The 27,341-nt window shown below is 38.1% G+C and overlaps 1 protein-coding gene across 3 annotated transcripts in view; it reads left to right on the top strand.

Moving 5' to 3' along the window:
* The window catches only part of bbs9 (Bardet-Biedl syndrome 9), a 425,985-nt gene that overhangs the window by 159,681 nt on the left and 238,963 nt on the right, over window positions 1-27,341 (top strand). For all 3 annotated transcript variants that reach the window (XM_051935893.1, XM_051935892.1, XM_051935891.1), the window contains exons 8-9: window positions 11,312-11,495; window positions 20,431-20,560. In XM_051935893.1, the coding sequence (XP_051791853.1) occupies window positions 11,312-11,495; window positions 20,431-20,560 (314 nt within the window). The remainder of the gene's footprint in view (window positions 1-11,311; window positions 11,496-20,430; window positions 20,561-27,341) is intronic.

Raw genomic sequence — 27,341 nt, 5'->3', positions numbered from 1 at the left:
CACTATGTTATAGTGTGAGTTCTATGCACGGCGTTATGCATGAGGCCTCTGGTGTTTTAATTAATGGCCAAAAATCTCAATTTGTGCTGAGTTGTGTGTTTTTGTTTTTTTTTTAATGTGGCTTTCTCTTTGCCACTCTCGCTGCAACTGGTGAAGCACACAGGCAACAATTGTTGAATGCACAGTCTCTTCAATTTTAGCTGTTGTACGTTGTAACTCTTCAGAATTATCATTGTTTTTTTTGGTGACCTGTCTCAGTAGTTGCATGATGGATCATATTTTGTGGGTGGCATGCTTTAGCCAGATTTAGAGCTATGTCATGCTTTTTCTATTTCTTAATGATTGATTTATTTGTACTTCAAAAGATATTTACTGACTTGGACATTTTCTTGTTACCATCCCCCGAGTTGTGCTTAATCACCTTTTCATGGAGTTGCTTGAAGTGTTATTTTAACTTCATTGTGTGGCTTAGGTCATAATATTGACTTGCCACAAGTTGGACTTCAAGATACAGGTGCATTATTAAAACATTAGAACAATCCGAGAGAATGTGCAGTATTGTTCATAATGAAATTCAGTTTTGTTTTAATTCTGTTCTTTGCTATGACCTCAAGGGGGTCCAGATTGTGTCCCATAACTGATTCTACTCTTTTAATTAGCTTGTTAATTTGGTGGGCCTTTCTTGAAGTGATGTTATCAGCCCAGCACACCACAGTGCAAAAATTTCACTGGCCCCACAGAGTTGTACAACATGTGAAAGATGCCACTTCCCACATTAAAGGAACACATGCTCCTAAGGGAGAAGACCCTGCTCTCTCCATTCTCATATAGTTCCTCTGTGTTTTGAGACCAGTCCAACCAATCATTGATGTGGACTCCCAAGTATTTGTAGAAGTGCACCACCTCAATATCCACTCCCTTGAATAGTGACTGAACAGAGAGGCCAGTTCTTGGTTTAGCTGATGTTAAGGTACAGACAATTTTCTTTACACCAAGAAATAAAGTTCTCCACCTGACTCGTATACTATGACTCGTCTCCCTTATTGATATCTGCCATAAGTACAGAATGATTTGAGAAATAATGCAAATGACATGCCCTGGTGTTATATTTGTTGTCTAAGGTGTACCAGAGCATGCTCCTAACCTCCTCCTCCTCCTAAGGTGTACAGAGTGAATAGAAAAAGAGACAGAATGGTTCCCTTGTGGTGCTCCAGTTTTGCCAACATCTGAAACACAGTCCATGAGTCTCACAAACTGCAGTCTACCCAACAGATAGTCTATTATCCAGGACACCTTAGGTTAAATTAGATTAGCTAAACTTTATTAATCCCATGAGGAAATTCAGATGCATGAAGAAGCAGAAACATAAAGAATAAGGATATACACTCACAGGACAGATATTGCAGTCAATGAATCAATTAATGAACTGATAATTAAATAATAAAAATGAACTTAATGAGTGCATCAGGTGTTATCATTGACTTGCTTGATAGCTGTAGGCAGAAAAGATACCCAGAGGTGTTTCTCAACACACCATAGTGGAATGAGCCTCTGGCTAAAAGTGCTCCCTGGAGGGGGACATGTGGGATTTTTCATGATAGCATCCAATTTTGCTACCATCCTGTTTTCTATAGCAGCCTCTAGTGCGTCCAGGGTTTGCCCTGTGATGAAGCAGGTTTTCATGATAAGTTTGTTCTGGGATTGTGCATCTTTTCAGCTCAGGTTGTTTCCCCATGAGACTGCAACATGCTAGCAACTATGGACTAATAGAACATTTCCTGCAGCTTACATCACATATCAAAATACCTGACTATCCTTAGAAAGTACAGTCTTCTGTGGCCACAGTGTTGTCAGAGCAGCCCAGTTTGATGTTTATTAATTACTTGTAGCTCGTAGCTCTGCACCACTTCCAAGTCCTCCCCCTAAATGGTGACCTGTCTTAGATGCTTCTTGGCACACCAGTAGTTCACCACCAGCTTTTTTGTCTTGCTGATGTTGAGTTGTAGGTTGCTGCCACTGTACCACAAGGCAAAGTCCTCCACAAACTTCTTGTAGACTAATCCATCTTTATTGTTAATGTAACCTATGATGGACGAGTCATCTGAAAATTTCTGTAAATGGCAAGCACTGGTATTGTGCTGGAAGTCTGTTTTGTAGAGAGTAAACAGTAATAGAAACAGGACAGTTCTGGGGGGTGCTCCAGTATTACACACTACCGTTTCAGACAGACATAGTCAGCCTCACAAAGTGCTGTCTGTTGGTTAGATAGTCCACGATCCAGGCTCATCCACCTGCATATCTTGGAACATACCCCTTAACAGGGATGGCTGGATGGTATTGAAAGCAAAGCACTGGAGAAATAAAAAAACAGAATCCTTGCAGTGGTGCCAGCTTTGTCCAGGTGAGAGTATGCCTTCTTTAGCGGATAGATAATTGTATCCTCCACTCCAATCTGTGTCTGACAGGCAAACTGCAGTGGGTCCAGGTGGTCTACCAGATGAGGTCTCCTATAGTACAGGACCAGTCTCTCAAAGGTCTTCATGATGTGAGATGTAAGTGCCACTGCTCTGTAGTCATTAGATGAAGAGGTGCCTGCCTTATTTGGAACAGGAACAATGCATTGTTTTCCACAGCAGTAGGACTTTCTGGAGCCTTAGAGACAGACTTAACAGGTGATACAGGACACCGCAGAGTTGGTCAGTACAGGCCTTAAGAACTTGAGGACTGACTCCATCTAGTCCTGCAGCTTTTCCTGTGTGTGTCTTCCTCAGTTATCTCCTTACTTGCTCTTCAGTTTTGGACAGCCCATACATATGGTTAGAGGTGGTTTTGTCACTGGCCATTCCAGTTGATGTGGTAGGAGTTGTTGATGGTGTAGGAATATCAGTCATTGTAAAAATGTGTCAGTGGGAGGGAAAATCTATTTTTAAATCATTTTTTAACAATATAAGCTTTGTTCACATCCCCTTCTAGCCCCTGAGTCCTGGATTGCTTGAGTCCAGTAATTATGCCTAGTCCATTCCAGTCATATTTTTCTTGTAATTCAGATTGAGTTTGTCTTCTATTTTGGCATTATAAGCTTCCTTTCCTTCACTCAGCTTTTTCTTTAGCACTATGTCCATGTCCTTCAGTGCCTCTTTATCGCCAGAATTTAGTGTTTTCTTTTTCTAATTCAGTGGAGACCTTTCATCTCCTAAATAATCCAGAGTTTGTTGTTCGGAAAGCAATATATTGTTTCTGAGGGGTACTACTTTTGACACAAAAGTTAATATTTTCTGTGATGCAGTAACTGAGTTCCTCAATATAATCACAAGATGACTCACAAGTCATTTCCCAGTCTGTCATTTGGAAGCAGTCATTCAGAGCCATTTTAGCATCCAGGATTCATTTCATCGCTATCCTGCTAGTAATAGGTTGCCATGTAATAACAGGTATATAGCTAGGAATAAGATGAATCAGATTGTGGTCAGATCTGCAGAAAGGAGCCAGTAGTTCCCACTTAAAGGCGTCTTTAACATTTGAATAAAACAAGTCCAGCTCGTTATTTCATAGAGTCAAACAAGACACAAACTGATAGAAATTTACCATTCTTACTTCCAAAGTCACATGGCTGAAGTCACCACATATTATAACTGCAGAATCAGACTGAATCATTGTTAAAGCGTTGGTGACGGAATGAATAATTTCTGTTGCTAAGTCTCCATTATATATTGTAGCCAGCTCTAAGATACGAAACAGTAGCATCACACAGAATTAACAATTTAGTCCTTCCCATATTGTGATGAATGTTCTGTTTAAAATCAGGCAGCTCCATTCTAAAATCTGCTCAGCCTTGTCCATGGAGGGGAACTCAAATGAATTCTGCCATCCTCAGCAAGGTGAGAAACTATTTCCAGACAGGACAGCAGTTCATTGTAGAACCTGCTAATGCTCACATTCATACAGGATAAATATAGAGCCAGTTAATGTAACATATATTTCTTCTGGTGTATGAGTAGAAACCTGCATGCACCAGTATGTTTATTAAATATTTTTTAAAGAGTGCAGTCATAATTTTAGTTCACAGAAGAGCATTGTGCGTGTGTAAGTATTCTTCCTTGCTTGCATCTGAATCTTTGGATTTTATTGGTAATTTCATCCATCAATCACCTTCTAGAATTGAGAGTGAAAAGCAAAGCCTAATCACTTGTCAGTGACTTATTCTGTGGATTTCATTGGCCATATTTCAGTCAAAGATGCACCACTGTCAGTGAATTGTAGGCAGCTTTCAACAAATGTCAATGAAAAATATCAGATGTTACTTTACAAGATACAGCTAAGTAGATTGAAAATTATAGCTATGGAAAATTTGTTAGGTTTGAAAATCCACCACCATGCTTCAAATTCAGTCAGTACTTAGGTTGAAAAAAGTTCTCTTTATATGCCAAAGAAGATAGGAATTTCAGCAATCTCTTGTTTGCTGATGATACTGTTGCAGTCAGACAAAAGCACATGCATAGCCTGTAATCAGTCTTATCAACTAAGCCAACATGACAAATATACATGAAGTTTTAACAAGATTATTAGTACTGGTTTTTCAACCTGGGCAGTGTAGTGTTGCAGAGTGAGTTCCTGTCGCACTATTGTGATGAATTTCTCTGTTAAGTGCCCCATCAATAGCAAAATGGTTAGACTGCAGTAATCTTAATACATTTATAATGCCACAGTATTTTAAAGTTTTAACAGGGGATCGTGACATTCTGTGCTTCTCAGCTCATCAGCACTGTTAATTCTGAAGTATGCCATCCTGCTCAGGGCTTATTTTAACAAGAGTAATGTACCAAATCTACAAAATCTGTATTTAAATAAACTCCAGTGATTGACTTGTGTGCAACAAACATTCTTTATCTAACATTGCTGTGCTTAACATACGGCTCATCAGTGGCAGAGCACTATAACTACCTGATTCATTGCAGATTGCAATCGTAATATTTCATGCAACATGGGAAATAAAAACTTCAGGAATTTACATCTTTAAATGAGACGACTCCATTTACTCTAGCTCTAAACTGAAAGTTAAATGATAGCCATTGAATGGTCACTGTACAGCCTTTTACTGTAAAACTGATAACAGAATCCGTTCTTATCCTATTCATTGTTCCTCATCACTGTGGGTGATTGAAACATCTATATTTTTATTGCTACATATAAGCATACAAAAATTGCATTATTTGTTCATTGCTTTTTTGTTTTTTTCCAATTTGTTTCTTAATCTGAATCAGATCTTTGACTTTCAAATATTTATCTATTATTTAGTATTTAATGTTTGATATTAGTTTGTATCCTATGTTATTAATGTCATCTTTGCTTTTATTCCTATTGTATTCCTTTGGTTATTTGTGAAGCGTTTAGCATGGGAAATGTGCTCTATAAATAAATATATTATTGTTATATACAGCTGTAGGTATGTGTTTGATTGCTAATCTTGTCAGTGTCTGTATGAAGTGTGCACATATTCTCCCTTTGTGTATGTGCACTGACTGTGCATAACTTATTATTATAATATTGTTTTATAGCTGGATATTAGAAGTATGTTATTAAGCACTCTCAACTGCCAAAATATGTTTGTTTGTACTTGTTTGTTAAATTACATTCTCCCAGTTTAGGCTTATAGGGAGCTGGTGCTATTAAGTGAAGTATTGCTATAACAGATGTTCAATATTTAATATAAATAATATGCTTGTACAACTGCAGTATACAGGTATATGGAAAAAAGTTTATCTTTGTTTCTGTTAGTGTTGTTACTAACACAGTTCAACTAGTGACTTCAACAGTATTTTAAAAAAAATAAGAAAAATAAGAATATCCTGAAAAAAAGACAGTTTCAAAATTTCATAATGGATAGATGACATATATTCAGCATAAGGTAATGTCAAAAATAAATAGAAAATAAAAGTTCATATATGCAGTTAACTTACTGATTGAAAAGGGATCTTTAAAAATAAAAGACAAAGCATTTTTAAAATTAAATAACAAATTACTTAAACTTGTAGGTTAAAGTATCAAATTACTTCAGAGCACAACTGTTATATGATTCTTGCATTTTTGATTATACTGGAAGCCTTGAACTTTCACATTATCATGAGAAAATTTAGTTCTGTCACAGACAGTAAAATTGTATGTATTAAGTTGATAGGTACAGTTTGACAACTACAAAGAAAACTGCTTCTTAACTTGCAAAACTGTATCCATGTGGACAATTTTGGTAATACAAAACTAATAAAACTTGACAAAAAGTAAAAGTTAAATAATAACTAATAAAGTGAATGAAAACCAAATTAAAATAATTAGAAAATTGAAAAAACTAAAAAAAAAATAAAATCTCAAAAACTACACAAAACTAAAACCAAAAAAATTGTAAATCTAGAAAAATACGGTTTAGAGCATCTTGAAACTAGTAAAAACACTGTTTAGACATGATTTAATTACAGAAAAAAATGCATTTTCTGACAGAAAATAAGCTTGAAGATGCAGGTTCAACTGCTGGCAGCTACAAGTATGTGCAATGGTACATATCTCGCGGTAACAGTCTTTAAAAGCTCAGCAACTTACTCTATATTCTGTCCACTTCGTGGCTAGCTTTTCTATTTTGTAGATGGTCTGTGGCACTGCTGGTCATGTCTTTGTATAGCTTATTAGACTACTAAACAACCTAAACAAGCTATGTTTGCTGTGTGTTTAATAAGGATATACCTCCTATTCTTTATAATTGTTCTTCCAAAGTTGATCAACACCAAATAATCGATCTAAGCAACAAACTGAATTTAAAGTGATCCCTACCTCCCCAAAAACAAGTATTTTTTTATTCTTATTAAAAAAAACTTCTGTTTGCATACAGTCATGATCAATAAACTTTACTAATAGTACAGAGCAATGTTAGGTGGAAATACTACTAAAAGTGATGAAAATACACCTTGTGACTAGAAAAGATACTACGGTGCAAGCTATATGAAAGAAAAATCTGTGCCATTTTGTTTAACAATAATTAGCAAATTCTTTGTTTTGGGAGCCAGTCTTTAAAGCATTTCACATATCAAAATTATTACACCTGGAGATTGTTTATGTAAACTCTTAAGATTGTTTCTCTTTTCCCATATACCAGAGGTCCTGAAAAAAGTTCTTAATACTGTTTACAAACTATATCTTAACACTAGAATTACCAGAGCCTACAAAAAAACTCATAGATCCAGCCCACCTTAAATCTGTTCGCACCTCTCCGTCAGCGTCTTTTGTCCTGTAAATATGCCGATAAAGACAAGCAGCAAGCAGCCTACTATTCCATCCCCCCACAGCCACAGAACGTGCACAAAGTTCTCCCAGCTCATGCCTTGATTGATTATCTGGGAGTGAAGTGCTGGAGTTTTAGAGTGGAAATAATAGATCATCATTGGGAAGACATGCATTTCAGTCTAGCACTGAGGTTAGACTGGAGGCTCTCGTTAATCTCACTTATAACAAGGCACTCAGTCTCTTTTGCTGCTCAACTTTTATACGTTTTTGGAAATCTATGCTCAATGAATATTCCAAAATGTCAAGAATTGCACTGAAGGAGCTAGCATTGTTTGTGTCTACTTATTTATGCTAGTCTGAATTTTCTACATTGACATTAATTAAAAACAAATATAGGCCCAGGTTGCAAGTTGAAAATGACTTCCGTTTCTGCTTCAGTAGCGTCCTATCCCTCATTATTTGTCTGGCTTTTACCTTTCCATCACTCAATTCTCACTGAGTAGGTAATGTCTTTTAATGGGATGTTGTTAATTACCTAAAACCGAACGAATAGTTATGGAATACTGCTAAAGGCACCTGAGTTATTATTTGGAAAGAAAACCTGCTGATGTAGGAGCATTTCATTTTAGAGCACAGTCTCTTCTTTAGAAATTAGTGAAAATGGTAGTCAAGAAAGCTTTACGTTGGGAGAAAACGTTTCATTAACATTTTAGCAGATGTCATGATCAAAGTACATTCATTCAGTGGTTTATATCATTTATACAGTGCATTTCATCATTTGTAATTGAGTTCAATGAGGGTTTGTAATCGCTTAATACATATAAGGAATCCAATAAAATACAAAATAAATATTTATCTGCCTTTAAGCTCCCTGTTGTTGGTGGAAGCATTTAATATAATTTAAACGAATATATTAACCTAATTCTTATACTTCATTTAGTTTATCCCTTCTTTTACAAGTTAACTTTTTTCCAGAAACTGAAAACCAATCTTTTTTGCCCTGAAAAATAACACACACTGAAAAAAAATAACTGGTTTCTGTATTTCAGTTAAAATTAGCAAGTAATGTTTGTGTCTATGTACTTAATTTGAAATATTGTTCTTGTTACTACAGCGTCAGAGTTTATTGTATAGGGCATGTGCAACTCACACTCAAAATTGTATTGTGTGGTGATGTGTGTTTTAAACACAGGAAATAGTTAATGTTCTGCTTCATCCACCCTACAGCCCAGATTTTGTTCCCTCAAATTTTCACCGTTTTAGAGCCCTTAAATGTGCTGTCCATGGGTAAGGGTTTGAATCTGATGAAGAGGTTAACGATGAAGTGGCAGGATTCAGAAGTAGGGCTGAAATTATATGTCAAAACCTTGTCTTATGCTGAAAAGCAAATATGTGCAAAATTTCAAGTCTGTAGTTAGAAAACTTGCAGTACATAAAGTGCAAACATACTGTATAGTATAGTTTATATACTACTGTATATATGGGTATATCATATTCAGCCTATATACATCGGACTTCCAATACAACTCGGAGTCCTGCCATGTGCAAAAGTTCGCTGATGACACTGCTATCGTGGGCTGTATCAGGAATGGGCTGGAGGAGGAGTATAGGGACCTAATCAATGACTTTGTTAAATGGTCCGACTCAAACCACCTACACCTGAACACCAGCAAAACCAAGGAGCTGGTGGTGGATTTTAGGAGGCCCAGACCCCTCATAGACCCAGTGATCATCAAAGGTGACTGTGTGCAGATGGTGCAGACCTATAAATATCTGGGAGTGCAGCTGGATGATAAATTAGACTGGACTGCCAATACTGATGCGCTGTGCAAGAAAGGACAAAGCCGGTTATACTTCCTTAGAAGGCTGGCTTCCTTCAACATCTGCAATAAGATGCTGCAGATGTTCTATCAAACAGTTGTGGCGAGCGCCCTCTTCTACGCAGTGGTGTGCTGGGGAGGCAGCATTAAGAGGAAAGACGCCTCACGCCTGGACAAACTGATGAGGAAGGCGGGCTCTATTGTTGGCATGGAGCTGGACAGTTTAACATCTGTGGCAGAGCGAAGGGCGCTCAGCAGGCTCCTATCAATTATGGAGAATCCACTGCATCCACTAAATAATGTCATCTCCAGACAGAAGAGCAGCTTCAGCGACAGACTGCTGTCACTGTCCTGCTCCACAGACAGATTGAGGAGATCGTTCCTCCCCCAAACTATGCGACTCTTTAATTCCACCAGGGGGGGTAAACGTTAATATTTAACATTATACATAGTTATTGTCTGTTTTTTTTCACCTGTATTATTATCATTCTTTAATTTAATATTATTTATTGTATCAGTATGCTGCTGCTGAAGAATGTGAATTTCCCATTGGGATTAATAAAGTATCTATCTATCTATCTATCTATCTATCTATCTATCTATCTATCTATCTATCTATCTATCTATCTATCTATCTATCTATCTATCTATCTATCTATCTATCTATCTATCTATCTATCTATCTATCTATCTATGATATTTAGAATTGTGTACTGATGATATTTCTGTTTTATATATAATTTTTCCACAAAGACACTTATTTTATTAACTTACCTTAGTGACTTAACCAAAGGCAATATAATTTAGTGAGAAATACTTTGCATCCTTTAGTTGTTTTTCCTGCTGTTTTTCCAGTGTTCTTACCACATGTTCTTTAATACATTGTACACTTTTATTAAACACCTTTGAAGTTATCACATATCATTACCCTCAAGTAGACCTATTTGTGTAGTACTAGATGGAGTGTGGTGATAGGAGTATGGAATGAAAATAACTTTTGCTACATGCCTCACATGCCTTTTTGTTTAACTGTAAGAATCCTAATCTACAAATAATTATGTACCAATGTGTCATGACATATTAAGACTCAAAATGACAAAAATCCAATTTTGTGTCTTTTATCCTCTTATCAACAACATCTTAAGCCTTCACGGCAACCCAGAGACCTTCAATTTATTTTGTTCTTCACCTTTTTGATTGAGATGTTTAGAACATATGACAAACTTAATAAACAAATGATTAACAAGCTAATATGCTTGATAGTTCTCATGCTATGTAGATTACAAAATACATTACACTTAAACTGTAAAACTCACTTTTGTGGCCACATCTGGAATATTATATAGTTTTGATCTCCATATCACATGAAAAGTATACCAGTAAAGAGCTATGAGACTAAATTTAGTCCTCAGTAGATTGAGCTTTGAGGAAAGATTTACAATGAAATCTTTTCGTCTTAAACAGACTGAGATTAAGAGTGACATGACTTTTTTTTTCCAACTACTAAGAGAGCTAGCAGGGTCTATGGGAACTATAACTTTAAACTGTATTCTTCAACAAGAAGATCCAAGTGCATATTGAAGCTTGTTTTTGATAAATTTTTGTAGAAATATTAAAACATATTTCTTTAAGTAGATGACTGTAAATACATGGAACAGGTTCACTAGAAGTCAGTTGAAATCTCACACCTTTTGATCTATATCTTAAAGTTAACAACCTGTTCCCCTCAAAACATTTACCATAAATTGCACTTATTAATGGTTCATAAAGTGAGCACCATTGTGAAATGTCTACAATAAGGTAGCTGATTGTTTATATTATGGGTAATAATAAATTGCATTGGAATGTTATGGGAGAAAAAACAAAGAATTACATTGAGTAGAGTAAAGGCACACATAGCAGGGAAGAGAAAGAAAGTGCAGTGGGAATATTATTGCTGTTCAGTGACCTGATGGTCCATGCTTCATTTTGTCTCAGCGTATAACCCCAAGTATGTTTTTGTGACATCTTGTATATAGTCATGGTGCTACAGTTCTACTAAAGTAGTTGGCATATTTGTGTGTAGTGAGCCCTTAGGAGCTTTAGTCTTCATGCCTGCTCCATCTTTTTGCCAGTTAATGAAAATCTTGATATCTAGACACATTTGAGAAGATGTATGTTTATTTGAAAAACCATAATTGGTTGTTTAAATAAGTATCTGTCTTATGTACTCTTCTGCATAGGCTGACTGGACTTTGATGATTGGCGAACAAGCAATGGACATTTGCATCCTGTCTTCTGCACAGGCTGCTTCCTTTGTGTTTGTGCTAGGGGAAAGAAATTTCTTCTGCATCAAAGCAAATGGGCAGATGCGCTTCATGAAGAAGCTGGAGTACAACCCAAGTTGCTTCTTGCCATACGCATCAGGTATAGTAGTATCCTGTGTTCTGGTTTGGCAGGGTGGGGGAGGTGGGGGCTAGGTGTCAGCAGTGCTGAACTTCATCATTCACTGGGAGAACTATTTCTGATTGTTGCTCGACAGTTTTTGTCCTAAGTAAGGTTTTCATCAACATATTTACGATTCATATTACTAAAAATAGACTTGTTTCAGATAGACAGTGGCAGAGCCTCTCTGTTAATAAGTGTTTTTTAATAGCAACGTTTTAATACTTGCTTTTCTAATTTCTACTCTTTTTTTTAGTTTTTTTTTTTTTCTTTTCTTTTTTTAAATGTGTCTACCAAAGAACAGACTGTCATAATTCTTTCTAAGCTGGACAAAGGCCTTTTTTTTCTTTTAATTTGTTTTGCTTTGCTTGTAACTATTTATTTGACATCTTTTAAAGCACTTTAAACTACATCCTTTGAAAATGTGCTATAGAAATAAATGTTGTTGACATTCTCTACATTTTATTGAATGTATTTGTTAAAGAAATTTCCACGGTTTCAAAAAAAATGACAATAATAATAATAATATAACTTCTTAGTGAATCTGAAATGTGCTGATTCACCCCATCCATTAGTTCTTATTCTAAACACACGTACCCCCAAGACTTTCCTCCGCATTGGTACAGTCATATGAAAAAGTTTGGGAACCCCTCTCAGCCTACATAATAATTTACTCTACTTTCAACAAAAAAGATAACAGTGGTATGTCTTTCATTTCCGAGGAAGTTCTGAGTACTGGGGTGTTTTCCGAACAAAGATTTTTAGTGAAGCAGTATGTAGTTGAATGAAATTAAATCGAATGTGAAAAACTGGCTGTGCAAAAATTTGGGTACCCTTGTAATTTTGCTGATTTGAATGCATGTAACTGCTTAATACTGATTACTTGCAACGCCAAATTGGTTGGATTAGCTCATTAAGCCTTGAACTTCATAGACAGGTGTGTCTAATCATGAGAAAAGGTATTTAAGGTGGTCAATTGCAAGTTGTGCTTCCATTTGACTCTCCTCTGAAGAGTGACAGTATAGGATCCTCAAAGCATCTCTCAAAAGATCTGAAAACAAAGATTGTTCAGTATCATGGTTTAGTTGAAGGCTACAAAAAGCTATCTCAGAGGTTTAGACTGTCAGTTTCAACTGTAAGGAATGTAATCAGGAAATGGAAGGCCACAGGCACAGTTGCTGTTAAACCCAGGTCTGGAGTGGCATATGCGCAGGATTGTGAGAATGGTTACAGACAACCCACAGATCACCTCCAAAGACCTGCAAGAACAGCTTGCTGCAGATGGTGCATCTGTACATCATTCTACAATTCAACGCAATTTGCACAAAGAACATTGTATGGCAGGGTGATGAGAAAGAAACCCTTTCTCCACTCACTCCACAAACAGAGTCGCTTGTTGTATGCAAATGCTCATTTAGACAAGCCAGATTCATTTTGGTACAAAGTGCTTTGGACTGATGTGACAAAAATGTAGTTATTTGGTCATAACAAAAAGCGCTTTGCATAGCGGAAGAAGAACACCGCATTCCAAGAAAAACACCAGCTACCTACTGTCAATTTTGGTGGAGGTTCCATCATGCTGTGTGGCTAGTTCAGGGACTGGGGCCCTTGTTAAAGTCGAGGGTCGAATGAATTCAACCCAAATTCAACAAATTCTTCAGGATAATGTTGAAGCATCACTCACAAAGTTGAAGTTACTCAGGGATTGGATATTCCAACAAGACAATGACCCAAAACACAGTTCGAAATCTACAAAGGTAATCATGGAGAGGGAGAAGTACAATGTTCTGAAATGGTCGTCACAGTCCCCTGACTTGAATATCATCGAAAATCTATGGGATGATTTGAAGCAGGCTATCCATGCTCAGCAGCCATCAAATTTAACTGAACTGGAAAGATTTTGTATGGAAGAATGGTTAAAAATACCTCCATGCAGAATCCAGACACTCATCAAAGGCTATAGGAGGCATCTAGAGGCTGTTATGTTTGCAAAAGGAGGCTCAACTAAGTATTGATGTAATATCTCTGTTGGGGTGCCCAAATTTATGCACCTGTCTAATTTTGTTATTATGCATATTGCATATTTTCTGTTAATCCAATAAACTTAATGTCACTGCTGAAATACAGTAATCCCTCCTCCATCGCGGGGGTTGCGTTCCAGAGCCACCCGCGAAATAAGAAAATCCGCGAAGTAGAAACCATATGTTTATATGGTTATTTTTATATTGTCATGCTTGGGTCACAGATTTGCGCAGAAACACAGGAGGTTGTAGAGAGACAGGAACGTTATTCAAACATCTGTAAACAAACATTTGTCTCTTTTTCAAAAGTTTAAACTGTGCTCCATGACAAGACAGAGATGACAGTTCCGTCTCACAATTAAAAGAATGCAAACATATCTTCCTTTTCAAAGGAGTGCGTGTCAGGAGCACAGAATGTCACATAGATAGAGAAAACAATCTCTGGCAAACAAATCAATAGGGCTGTTTGGCTTAAGTATGCGAAGCACCGCGGCACAAAGCTGTTGAAGGCGGCAGCTCACACCCCCTCCGTCAGGAGCAGACAGAGAGAGAGAGAGAGAGATAGAGAGAGACAGTTTGTTTTTCAAGCAAAAATCAATACGTGCCCTTCGAGCTTTTAAGTATGCGAAGCACCGTGCAGCTGCACAAAAGATAGCAACGTGAAGATAATCTTTCAGCATTTTTAGACGAGCGTCCGTATCGTCTAGGTGTGCAAACAGCCCCCCTGCTCAATCCCCCTACGTCAGGATCACAGATAGTCAGCACAAGAGAAAGAGAAAAGTAAGCTGGGTAGCTTCTCAGCCATCTGCCAATAGCGTCCCTTGTATGAAATCAACTGGGCAAACCAACTGAGGAAGCATGTACCAGAAATTAAAAGACCCATTGTCCGCAGAAACCCGGGAAGCAGCGAAAAATCCGCGATATATATTTAAATATGCTTACATATAAAATCCGCGATGGAGTGAAGCCGCGAAAGGCGAAGCGCGATATAGCGAGGGATTACTGTATACAATTTAAAGAGATTATTTTCATGGGAATTGTTACATATGCATTATTTTCATTTACTTTAAAAACTTTTGTAATAACAATACTTGTCCTTTATTTCTGGCCCCATGCGTGGTTACATCTCTTTATCGTTGTTAAGCTGGGGGGGGTCGGGGGGGTGGCTGACTGCATGCTAAGGATATGCCGTTGGATCATCTGCATGTCGTTGTTTTAAGAGCTGGGAGCGCATGATGTGTGCCTGCCAAAAGCAATTCCTACAACTGCTAGGTTAGATTTCTGTGGACTTGTTTTAAATGATGGCTCACTGCCTTGTCTCGCGTGACATTGTAAAAGCAATAATTGTCCTTTATTTCCGGCCCCGGGTGTGGTTAAATCTCTTTCTTGCAGGACGTATAACGCTGCTCGCGTTGTGAGCTGCCAGTCGATCATTTTAAAGCCTGTACAGCCGCTGTCCTTTTTGCCACTTCATGTCTCTGCTGCTTGCGTCTGTGTGATCGCTTCTCCGTGATCATAAATATACACCTGACCGAATTGTGTTTTCTTTGAAATTAAACTTGACATTTCATTAACTGTTGTGGGACCACAGATTCTCATAGCATATGGTCCATTATTGTGTAAATCTACGTTTTGTGCATTGAATTATGCGAAGGCGAAAAGACTTTGTTTTCTGCTCTTTGCCTTTTATTTCTGACCTCGCTTTGTACTGCTATTTTTTCAACTACCCCTGGTCCTGATGATTAATTTCCTTTTGTTTGTGCTAATGCGATCTTTTAGTCGTCAATGTTTCATTTATAATGTATTGTCCTTTATGCGCTTTATATGCACTGAGACCCCTGGATCTGTGTGTGCTGCGTGCCTTTACACTACTGATTTTGTTTGCTGGCCGTGCCCTGATATTGCTTATAAGTAGGGAGTGTCTTGCAAGAATCTCATGTTCTATATCCCTGCGAGAAGCTCCGTGCTCATTCTCTTTCATCTCGCGGGTCTTTTACTTGTCTTCCATGATCTTAACGTGAAGATGACATATCGTCTCCTAGTCATTCCCTCCCACAGGATTTTTTTTATAATAGAGAGAGATATCATTAATCTAAATGTGTAATTCTCAGGACTGTTATTTTACAGGAACCTAACTCTGCTAGAGTTAACTTGCCACCTGGTATATATTGAGTCAAACCAGAATTTCCCAGACTCAGGGTGCTTCTTTCTTTTAAACTTTAAACAGGGTGGCCTCTTCACTTGTAGGCTCACTAAACCTTTATCAAAAGGTTTAATCCTTTTTAGAAAATGCACTTTGGCATGTCCTCTTTCATCTGAAGTTGTTTGTCTCTTGTCTCTTTCACTGTTGGCTGCCTTTAAAGAACATCTTGTAAATGTAAGTGCTAGCTGCAGAAATGCCTGGATTTTATCTATAGTTTCAGTATCTCAGAATTGGTTGGCAGAAGTTGATTAACAGCCGTGCAATGTCCTGAGGCTTCCCATGTTCCAGGCTACAGCTCAAGCATACAATTTTTGTGATCTGAGAACATTTGGCAAGCATTTAAATCTTTTTGGCTAGTGGGAAGACACTATCATAAATTATTTACAGGTTTCAAAACAGGTACAAAGTGCTTGTCTGCTTAAATGCAACATTGCTATTTGCAACCCCAAATCAGAAAAATTTGGGACGGTATGGAAAATGCAAATTAAAAAACAAAACAAAACACAGTGATCCTTAAATTTACTTTGATTTTTTTATTTCATTGCTGTTTCCTTAAGAGGCATTAGCTCTCTGGAAATGTGTTCTTTTCAATTGCGGCGCTTTAATTAACCTGAATTTAAATAAAAAGATATTATCCCTCCCCTGCATGCATCAATGACGGTTAAAAGATTACACGAGAACAAAAAGGATAAGCTAGCTCTTTACTGACGGGTTCACGTGGTATTACAAACGGGAAGCTTATGACAGACATATCAAGTCGTGGGAAGCTTGATCTGTGCAGTCCGTCATCTTTCGTCGCCACGCTGAAAGGATTTTCTCTAGACAGAAGACATAATCTTCTGCCCAGCCTCGGATGGAAGACATACTTTTCCGCCCGGAAGCTTCAAAGTGTTGGTCGTTGGTCCATCCTTTTATTCTGGTTGTTCCATGTGCAGGGTGCGCTTCTCTGGTTCCAAACAAGGACAGGAAGGATTGCAGCCCCACCTTCAAAAAATACAGGAATAGCACAATGCCTACATACAGTTCTCATTCTCCCAACAAGGAAAGAAAATAGTGTACTGACCAAAGACAAAAATATACTGGTCTGTCTTTAGGCTGACTATTCAATTGTCCAGTTGTCTGTGGCTATCTAGTTCTGTGCTTGGCTTGGCAATTCTAAATGAAGATGCTGTGCCCTGTGTACCATATTTGGTCTGCCTGTATGAATGAGTCCATAACAGTGGGCACAGAGAACAGTGACATTAAACTTAAATAAAAAACACATAGTATAACAATTGCCAACAGTATAAACCCAAGATATTTCATTTTTTTGTCCGGTCAACTTCATTTTATTTGTTAATATACCTCCATTCCTGCATTCCAGGCCTGCAACACCTTCCAAAAGAAGTTGGAATGGTAAAGCATTTACTACTTTGTAATGTCGCCTTTCTTTCTCAACATTTAAAAGGTGTTTTTTACCGCTGAGGATGAGAAGCAATTAAGTGTTTCTGGTGTTATTTTGTCCCATTCTTCCTGCAGGCACATCTTATGGTGTGCAACAGTACAGGGTCGTTGTCACATTTTTCATTTCAAAATTCTCCACACATTCTCTATTGGGAACAGGTCAGGACCGCAGGCAGCTCAGCCCAGTACCTACAACCTCTTCTTTCAGAGCCATGCCTTTGTAATGTGTGCAGAATGTGTTTTTTACTTGTCTTGTTGAAAAATGCATGGACTTCCCTGGAAAAGATGTCATCTTGAAGGCAGTATATTTTAATCTAAAATCTCATTGTACTTTTCATTGTACTTGTCATTAATGCTGCCATCACAAAAATATATCAATAATCCTTGCCAAGAACACTGACACAACACTATACCATGACAGACCCTGGCTTTTGGACTTGTTGCTGATAACAATTTGGTCGGTCCTTTTCGTCTTCGATGTGGAGCACATGGCGTCCATTTCTTCCAAAAAAGATCTGGAATACCGAATAGTCTGACCACAGTACATGTTTCCATTGTGTGAAGATCCATCCCGGATGCTTCCGAGCCCACAGAAGCTGACGCTGTTCCTGACATTTTAACATAAGGTTGCTTTCTTGCACAGTAAAGTTTTAAATTGCATTTGTGAATGTAACTCAGTATTATAATGCTTGAGAAATATTTGGGAAAGTAATCCATTCCCCATGTGGTTATATCAGCTATTGAGTGACGGTTCTTGATGCAGTGTCATCTAAGGGATTGGAGATCTTGGGTGATCACCTTAGGCTTTCACGCTTGCCCTTTATGCACTGAAATTCCTCCAGATTGAATCCTTTAACACTAGAATTCCTGAAGCCAACGAAAAAACTCACAATCCCGGCCCACCTTAAATCCCTTCTCACCTCTCCATCAGTGTCTTTTGTTTTGTAAATGCGTCGATCAGCACAAGCAGCAAGCAGCCTGCTGTCCCATCCCCTGCCTTGACAGGGTTCAGCGCAGGCAAAAAGCTCTCCCAGCTCAAGGCTCCTTTTCTGCGTGTGAGGTGCCTGGTAAATAATACAGTATATCGTTATTTGGAATGCATGCATTTCATGTGTGTTCCATGTCTACAAAGATCTGGGTAAGTTTAGTTTGAAAGGAAATGCGAGAAATTCAAGAAATGCTGAATACATACCTAAAGCAGAAACTTTTTCCATGTTATACTAATAGTGGCATGAAGTGTATAATGTGTGAAGACTTTAGTCCAAATATCAAATAAACATGTGCACTTTTATTCAAGAACATAACCAAAGGAAAAACAAAACATTCAGTTTACATGTGGCTGTCAATGAGTTAAAACTCAAGCTCAAATGCCAATCGGCAGGGAGTTTACATGTATTCTTGAATGATGCCTTATAACTTGGAGGTCCTGGGTTCGAGACTGGTCGCTTCGTGTTTTGAGTAGTGAGCTGCTAGTATTATTTCTACAATATAGTAAAAACATACATTTGATTTGAGTCTGTAACAGCCGGTGTAAATTTTGGCTACTTGTTAAAGTTAGCACTTGCTTTTTTATTATTCAGTTTTGTTCTCTCAGTGACATTCACATGGTACAATGAACTTGACTCTCCCTCTCTGAGTTGATGGTATTTATCTCCATGAAATAAAAGTCAAAGTCAATTTAAGAATTACTGCATTTTTTTTTTTTTTTTTTTTTTTTACTTATTTGCATTTTCCATACCGTCTCTGATTTGGGATTGTAATTGGAAAAACAAGGATATTCATGTATGAGATTCTTTCAAGTGGTCCTCACCTAGCTGAACAAAAGTCAGTGTGAAATTGATAGAGTTCTAGCACTGAAGTCTGAATGTTGTTAGTAAGTATTTTAAGCCTACCTAGTATATTTCCCACATTTGTTTATCAGATTTCTGACCACTGTCACTGTTGTTATAACCCTGTGTGTTTGCCTTTTAAATTCTTTCTTCCATTGAATTTGAACTTCCCACCCATGTCTAAAACATAAAATGCATTAATTCTCCTGTACTTCCAGACTTAATCTTACCAGGTCCATTTGTAGCCTTCAGTCTTCCTTGCATATATTAAGAATGATCTTTGTATACTCTACCTTTCAATTATTAAAATCTTTTATCATTTTATAGATATAAAAATGGAGTTTGGTGAAAGAATTGTTTTATTGGCATGGCTGTGTTGACCTGATGTATTCACAGTTACCATTATACAGGGTAGGATTCAAAATTAATGAGCCTTTTTTTGTTCTGACGCGAACGTACCTCGCCGTGCGCCCCACTTGCCAGCGACGGCGACGGTGGGTGTTGGCTTCACAACGCAACGGAGCTCCTACCACTCCGAGCTTTCGGAGCGGTAGGATCGGCCTTGACGGGAACCCCTGTGCGGTAGTGCTTTACACGGTGGAATGGAAAGTTCGTTAGAGCAACGGTACGCGTTGAAGACGAAGACCATGCTCATTGCCTTCTTCGGAGTGAAGGGGATCATCCACTACGAGTTTGTCCCGCAAGGACAGACCGTGAATGCTGCTTACTGCTTGGAAGTCCTGAAAAGGCTGAAAAGAAGCGTCGCGTGCAAGCGAAGGGACATCAAGGACAGCTGGAAGCTTTACCACGATAACGTGCCCAGCCACACCGCCTTCATCGTGAGAGCCTACCTGGCCTGGGTGAACGTTCCGGTGGTCCCCCAGCCTCCCTACAGTCCGGATGTGTCGCTTTCTGACTTCTTCTTGTTTCCGCGCTTAAATCAGCGCTGAAAGGAAAACGCTTCGACTCTATCGAGGACATCCAAGCAAATGTCAAGGTAGCCCTTGCAGCCTTCCCGGAACAGGCCTACGTGGACGCCTTCGAGTCATGGAAAAGCCGCCTACAAAAGTGTATTGATGCAGGAGGTGCCTATTTTGAAGACTATTAATTAGTTGTACCGATTTGCTCAATAAATTTGTCTTTTTGAACAAAGGCTCATTACTTTTGAATCCTACCCTGTATAATGAATGGAAGGAAAGTTTAAGCATATATAGGAGGGGTTGCATTTAAGGAGAATTCAACAGTATAATCTGATCTGGAACAGCTTGTAAATGAAATTATAACCATTTGGAACATTTTAGACTTCTAGTAGGTTTCAGTGCAAACTTAGCAGCTACTGAGCTCATGTCTGGTAAATCTTTTTTTTTTTGCTTAAGTACACACCACATGCCTGATATTTATCTTTTTTTTGTGTGGTATAGTGATTGAAGGAACTATCAACAGCCTTGTTGGAAACCACAATAATATGTTGCTGGTGTACCAGGATGTGACACTGAGATGGGCTGCCCAGCTTCCCCATGTTCCTGTTGCACTTAGGGTTGCAAACTTCCAGTAAGTACCTTGGATGAGAAATGAATTAATACATTTGAATCAGTGGCATCTGTAATATTTTCTAATTATTTTTATATATACTATTCATTTTAATTGTTTGCTTTAAGCAGTGTTTGGTTACTTTTTAGCAAAAATCTCCTTACTTGCCTTGAAGAAAGGAAAATTTGGCTATGGGGTCACCTTGCATTTTAAGTATTGTCTGATGTAGATTTTTTGTAATTTTACCTCCACTGTTTATAAACCCAATTTCAAAAAAAAAAAAGTTGGGAGAGTATGAAAAATGCTAATAAAACAAATTGAAGTGATTTTTAAATTATATTACCTTGCAATATATTGAAAACACTACAACAACCCATTATTTGATGTTGTACTTTGCAACTTTAATTGTTTTTTGAAAATAATACACCCGTGTCAAATTTGTTGACCTCAGACTAAAAATAAGTCAGGGCAGTCAAGTGTTTATCACTCTGTAACATCACCACTTCTTTTAATAACACTTACTAAATATTTGGGCTCCAAAGGCACATGTTGTTAAGTTAGGGGAGAAATTCTATCTGCCATTTAACCATTATGTAGTCTTCAGTTGTGTATGGGGCCTTTTGTTGCCATATTTTATGTTTCATAATACGGCGCACAATCTCAATTGGAGATAAGTCAGGCCTGCTGGCCGGCCAGTCTAGTAGTCACAGTCTCTGCTTGTGAAGCCATGTATTTGTAATCCGGGCAGAATATTGGTTTAGCATTGTCATGCTAGAAGATGCAGGGGTGTCCCTGGAAAAGACAGCTTCCAGATGCTAGCATATGTTTCTGTAAATTTGTACATATTTTTCTGCATTAATTGTGCCCTTACAGATATGTGAGTTGTCCATGCCATGGGCCACTGACATACCCCCCGTAACATGACAGATGCTGACTTTTAGATCTGATGCTGACAATAGCTTGGATGGTTCTTTTCCTTGTTGGCCTGGAGAGCACAATACCAGTATTTTCTAAAAACTAATTGCAATGTTGGCTTAACAGACCACAAAACACAATTCCACTGTTCTGCTTTCCATCTCAAATAACATGAAGCCCAGAGAAGTTGATGTTGCTTCTGGACAGTGTTGTGATGTATGGCTTCTGCTTTGCATAGTAAAGCCTTAACGTGCATCTGTGGGTTCTGTGGCGAATTGTGATGACTGACAAATGTGTTTCCGAGCCCATATCATGATATCCATTACGGATTAATGACGGTTTTTAAGGTAGCGAAGTCTGAGAAATCAAGCGCATTCAGAAGTGGTTTTCAGCCTTGTCCTTTATGCAATGAGATTGGAACAGATTCCTTGAATTTTTTAATTATATTGTAAACTGTAGAGGATGAAATGCCCAAGACCCTACTGATTTGTCTTTGGGGAACATTGTTCTTAAAGTACTGGATTATTCACTGACGTGCCTGTTGACAAATTGGCGATCTTAACACATAATAATAATTTTTTGCATTTATATAGCGCTTTTCTCACTAGATAGATAGATAGATAGATAGATAGATAGATAGATAGATAGATAGATAGATAGATAGATAGATACTTTATTAATCCTGATGGGAAATTCACTACTCAAAGCGCTTAGCAATTGCAGGTTAAGGGACTTGCTTAAGGGCCCAACAGAGCATTTACGGGATTCAAACCGGCAACCTTCCGATTGCCAGTGCAGATCCCTAGCCTCAGAGCCACCACTCCGCCTTACAAGGGATAAGCCTTTTTTTTTATACAGTCCTTATATACTATGAGAGTGGACGAATTATTCTCCAGACATGAGATGCTAAGCATTTCAGCTGACAAGCATGTGCAGAGCCTCCTGATATTGTAAAAGAAAAACCTGTATTAGAAGACCATCGCTGCACTGTTTTGATGAAGGTGAGATTGAATAATACCATCTGTATCTCACATACATAGACTTAGAATGCAGCCTTTTTGATTGATTGTTACCCTTACTCTAATTTTCAAAAACTCGCCCTGCTTTAGAGCTCACTTTTTTGTTTTTAGTGGGTTGCTTTGAAAGATGTATTTCTTTTTAGATTGCATTTTGCTCCTTTGAGTCCCTGCTGATTGAAAATACAATATGTTGTGTTTGGAGCTGACATCCTGATTAGCTTTTTTTTGATCCTGGATACTGCTACAAAGGGAGATTGCATTAGTTGTTCACATTGTGATGGAAACCGGGGCATCAGTGAGCTCCAAACCCCTAAACACAATGACACAGAGTCACAGGTTCAAATAATTATTATTATTAACCAAATTCTTCCACAAAGTCGCACAAGTAATTTCTTTCCACAATACCTCTCCTCACAATATCTCTTACCACCACACTTCTCTCCTCCAGGTGAGTGTTGCTTTATGTCCACCCAGCTCTGACTCGTCTGGATAAGGGAGTGCGGTCCCTTTTATTAATGACCCGGGAGTACTTCTGGTGCCAGGGCCACTGCCCGATGGAAGTGCTTCCGGGTCGTATGGAAATCCCACTTATTAAGGAGCACATCTCCCTGCAGCACCCCATTGCAATACCCAATGTCCCCCGCAGGGGTGTGTTGCCAGACTAAATCTTCCTGCATTCCTTTCTGGTTTTCAAATGGCTGCTGATACAAAGGGCTGCTGCTGTCTCATGTACTGGGGGAGTAACTTGTCCCCTGCAGTATCTTTCATTCCCACTGGGCTGTCCGTCCATCTCCCCTGCCCATTACTTCTGGGTCCGGCTCCTTCCTTTCTCTTGGCCGGGATGCCCGTCCAACCCATGTGTCATTTACAACATATTTACAGTAAATATATGATCTACAATAGTTTTAGTTATAATATTCATACTATGATTGATGGTGATATAAAAAGATCTATGCATTTTCTGAAACTGCATGATCCTGTAAAGGGTCATGGGAAGTTGTAGTCTGTTTTGGCAATGTACAGCACAAAGCAGAAATCATCTCTGGACTGGGGGCCAAGTTTAAACAACAACTCAAACCAACACCATGTCAGTGTTAGATGGGTCAGCAAACCTAACTACAACTCTGTTCTCAGAGAGAGACTGAACAATGGTCTAGGCCAGGGGTGGGCAATTATTTTTCCAAAGGGTCCACATGAGAAATTGGAATGGTTTTAGAGGGCCAGAATATATATAATATACTTAATATATACTTAATACCTATAATATTCTTAATTAATTTCCAATATATATGATATCCCACTATAACATGGGTGTTGAACTCTGGTCCTGGTGGGCGGTTTTCATTCTAACCATCTTCTTCATTAGTGACCAGTTTTGGCTGCTAATTAACTTCTTTTTCTTTAGTTTTAATTAACTTGACTCAGGCCCCTTAGTTGTCTGTTTTTCCTTAATTAGCAGCCAAACAATAATGAGACACAAAACAAGCCAACTAACTAACCTGTGCCCATCACACAATATCTGGATATAAAGAAAGGTCTGGTTGATCTCTCAGCTCACCAAAACATTTTGACCATGTTTTAGGAAAAACAGAAAAATCAGCAGTTTTGGAAATGTCTGCTGTGGCAGAATGAGAGATGCAAACAGGCTGTGGAATTAAAGAACGAGTTTAACAGGAAGAATCGGCTTCTCATTAAGAGATTGGTTGTAGTGAAACTGGTTGTAGTTTGAAGCCCCATTTTAGCTGGTCATCTGTTGTCTCGTTTCATGTCTCATTTCTGTTTAGCTGTCATTTAATGAAGAAAGGAATCAATTTAGAGGACTGACTCCTTAAAACAGGGCTATTAAGATGAAGGGAAAAGGAGTTAATTAGCAGTAAAAAGTAGTCACTGATTAGGGAAAGGGTCAGAATGAAAACCTGCAGCCATTGCGGCCCACCAGGCCTGTAGTTCGACACCCCTGCACTATAAGAAACAGTAAATGAAACATGACAATGAGAAAATTCCATTTAATGAACAATCACAAAAACAGTTTAGAAAATTTCAACTTTTGCAATGTTTAAAAAAACTAGCATCATAACTTAACGTAAAATAGCAGCATCAACTTACATTGATAAAGCACAGTAAACCAAACATGTAAACAGTCAATCAAACAAGTGTGGAACACAAAATTATTGCACTAATTAAGGAACATTCATAAAAACAATTTAGAAAATATGCATTTTTCCAGCATTTAAAAAATAGCATCATAACTTTATTAACTAGTTTTCAAAGACCAACATCACATTAATTTACTTCAGTTCTTTTGGTGTTCAGTGAGAGAAATCTAGCCTGTTTTGGGCTTGAACAAGTGCACTGAAGTCAGGGCTGAATATCTGAGGTGGATATGCAAAGGACAGCACACAAGTGATCATCACTGAGAGAGGATCTATATCTGGATTTGTTAAACTTCATCACTGAGAATGTTTGTTCACAGATATAGGTAGATCCAAAGAGAACCAACATCCTCTGAGCATGCCTCCTCAAGTGTGGGAAGATTTGTCTTTGAGAGAGGAATAAAACTCTACCAGTGATACTGACTTAAAATGCTCTGCCAGTAGATTATCAAACTGCAGATCAATGAGTTCAAGCTGGACATCACTGGGTGCATTATTCACACTATAAGTAAAGGGAGACGAAATCTTGTGCATTTCACTCTCAACTGTTTTGAAGTCTTTAAATCTTCTTGAAAACTCACCATGCAGTGCCCCTAACATGGATGAATACTTGTGGAGGTGATCAGCTGATAGTGCGACTTCTTTCAGTGTTGGCATGTGAGTGAGAATGTTGCTCACTAATTGAATTGAAAGAAACTTCAACTTTCTCATGAAAGCTGTCACCAAGCTGTACATTTTATCTCATTTCTTGGAAGCTGTTCAACACATTCGCTGATGTGCACAAGCACACTGATAATTAAGAAAAACAATTGTGGCTTTCAAAATAAAAGCCATGTAATTGTATTTCGTGCACCTATCACAAAGTAATAGATGAACTCACGCGGGCCTGTCAAAGGTAGTCAGCCGGCCAGATGTGGCCCATGGGCCGTAAAATGCCCAGGTCTGGTCTAGGCACTATTAGCCAGCTTTGCCACTCACTGCACCAATTTGCATGAACAGAATTCAACATTTATTTTATCTATGATAGGTACATTTCCCTGCGGTGGGTTGGCACCCTGCCCGGGATTGGTTCCTGCCTTGTGCCCTGTGTTGGCTGGGATTGGCTCCAGCAGACCCCCGTGACTCTGTAGTTAGGAATATAGCGGGTTGGAAAATGGATGGATGGATGGTACATTTCCAAATTTTTAGATATGTTTATTACCCTTAAATGTTGTTAGTGATGGAAGATGGGTGTTACTGGAATGGCTGAGTGGTTTCTTAGGAAGGACTATTACAAATTGTGTTAAAATTGCCAGTTGAAAACTGAACTTTTTACTAATTATGACCTACATTTGAATTTCTCTTTGCCATATATAAACTGCACTTTTCATATTCAGGCAGACTGACTTGAAAATCACCATGACAGTGACATTACTTTTCACAAACATTTTTCTTAATACTTTCCCTTATTTGTCTGTTTAGTTTTACCCTCACAGTTTTGTTTGAATTATTTAATTTATTTTTTGAGACAATGCTCTCCATTCCTCACCTTTAACATATAGGATATACCTGTGATTGATTTCTTAAGTATCTTGTTTTCTAGATTGTGTTTGCCAATGTTCATTTGTCATTTGGTTCAGATAATGAACAGGGAAGTGAAAATTGTTTCTATTTCTTGGGCTCTTCATGGATCAATTGCTCCCATTCCCAGCTTTTTTGCTTATCTGCATTTTCAATATTACTTACACTTTAAAGAGCCAATCTGTCATCAGAGTCTAAATGAGGTTTTTGTTAAAGTTTACATCTCTTCCATTGAGTGCAGTCTGCAGCTTTCATCGGTTTACATCTCATGTGAATTCCCGTCTGGAAAAATTCTTCTGAAAAGACAATGTTGCAAAAGTGAATGCAGCACTTGGGCTGCTCTCATGTGATAATGAGTCAACCTGTTTGTCTACTCAAACAAAGTGATTAAAACTTCTGGAAGGTTTGAATGTGCACCCCCATCTCAATGTCTTTTAGGAAGGATTTTGACTGGCATTTAACCCGATCCTTCTTTTAACTTCATTCAGCTGTGTCAGACTGAAAGGAAATTTCTTTTGCTAAAACATTGGATGAAGTGAAGCTGGTTTTGTTTTTAAATCCACTACTATTGTCTTTTCAGGCCCATGTGATCGCTTGGTTTGACTGTGATGACATGGTGAAAGTTAATTCCGGCCTTTTACGTGGCCTTCTTTTCTTGGGAAGTTTATGGACGCTTTCACAGGCTTCTTTCTCATGGTGGCCTTGTTTTCAATAGAGAGTGTTTGATTTTCATTTTCACTTACAAAGTTGAAAATATTGCTACTTTTGCATTTTAGTGAAAATAATGCACCTTTCTTCCTGAAAAGTATTTAAATTAAAATATCTTTTGTCATTAATACATGTATTTGTTTGGTTTGTAATGAAACAAAACAAAAAGAAGTAAATTATTGTTTTTTTTCTATATATCCCAAAATGAATATAGGAAATAATTATATTGAGTGATACTGAAATCGGACCAGTCTCTCTTAATTAGTATCGTAGGTGCCTTTGGTCTGATAAAAGCTCATTCAGCCAGTTTAAATGGAGAAAAGTACTCACTCTACCATTTTGTGTCACTGTGTGCATCACACTAAAGATGAAAAAGAGAAGAAAAATCAGATAGTTATCTGAGGAAGCAGGAAATAAGCTATTAGCCAAACATGGTCACCATAAAGG

The sequence above is a fragment of the Erpetoichthys calabaricus genome, chromosome 13 (assembly GCF_900747795.2).
Source record: "Erpetoichthys calabaricus chromosome 13, fErpCal1.3, whole genome shotgun sequence".
NCBI classification, from domain to species: Eukaryota; Metazoa; Chordata; class Cladistia; order Polypteriformes; family Polypteridae; genus Erpetoichthys; species Erpetoichthys calabaricus.
This window is presented reverse-complemented; position numbering and strand designations above follow the sequence as displayed.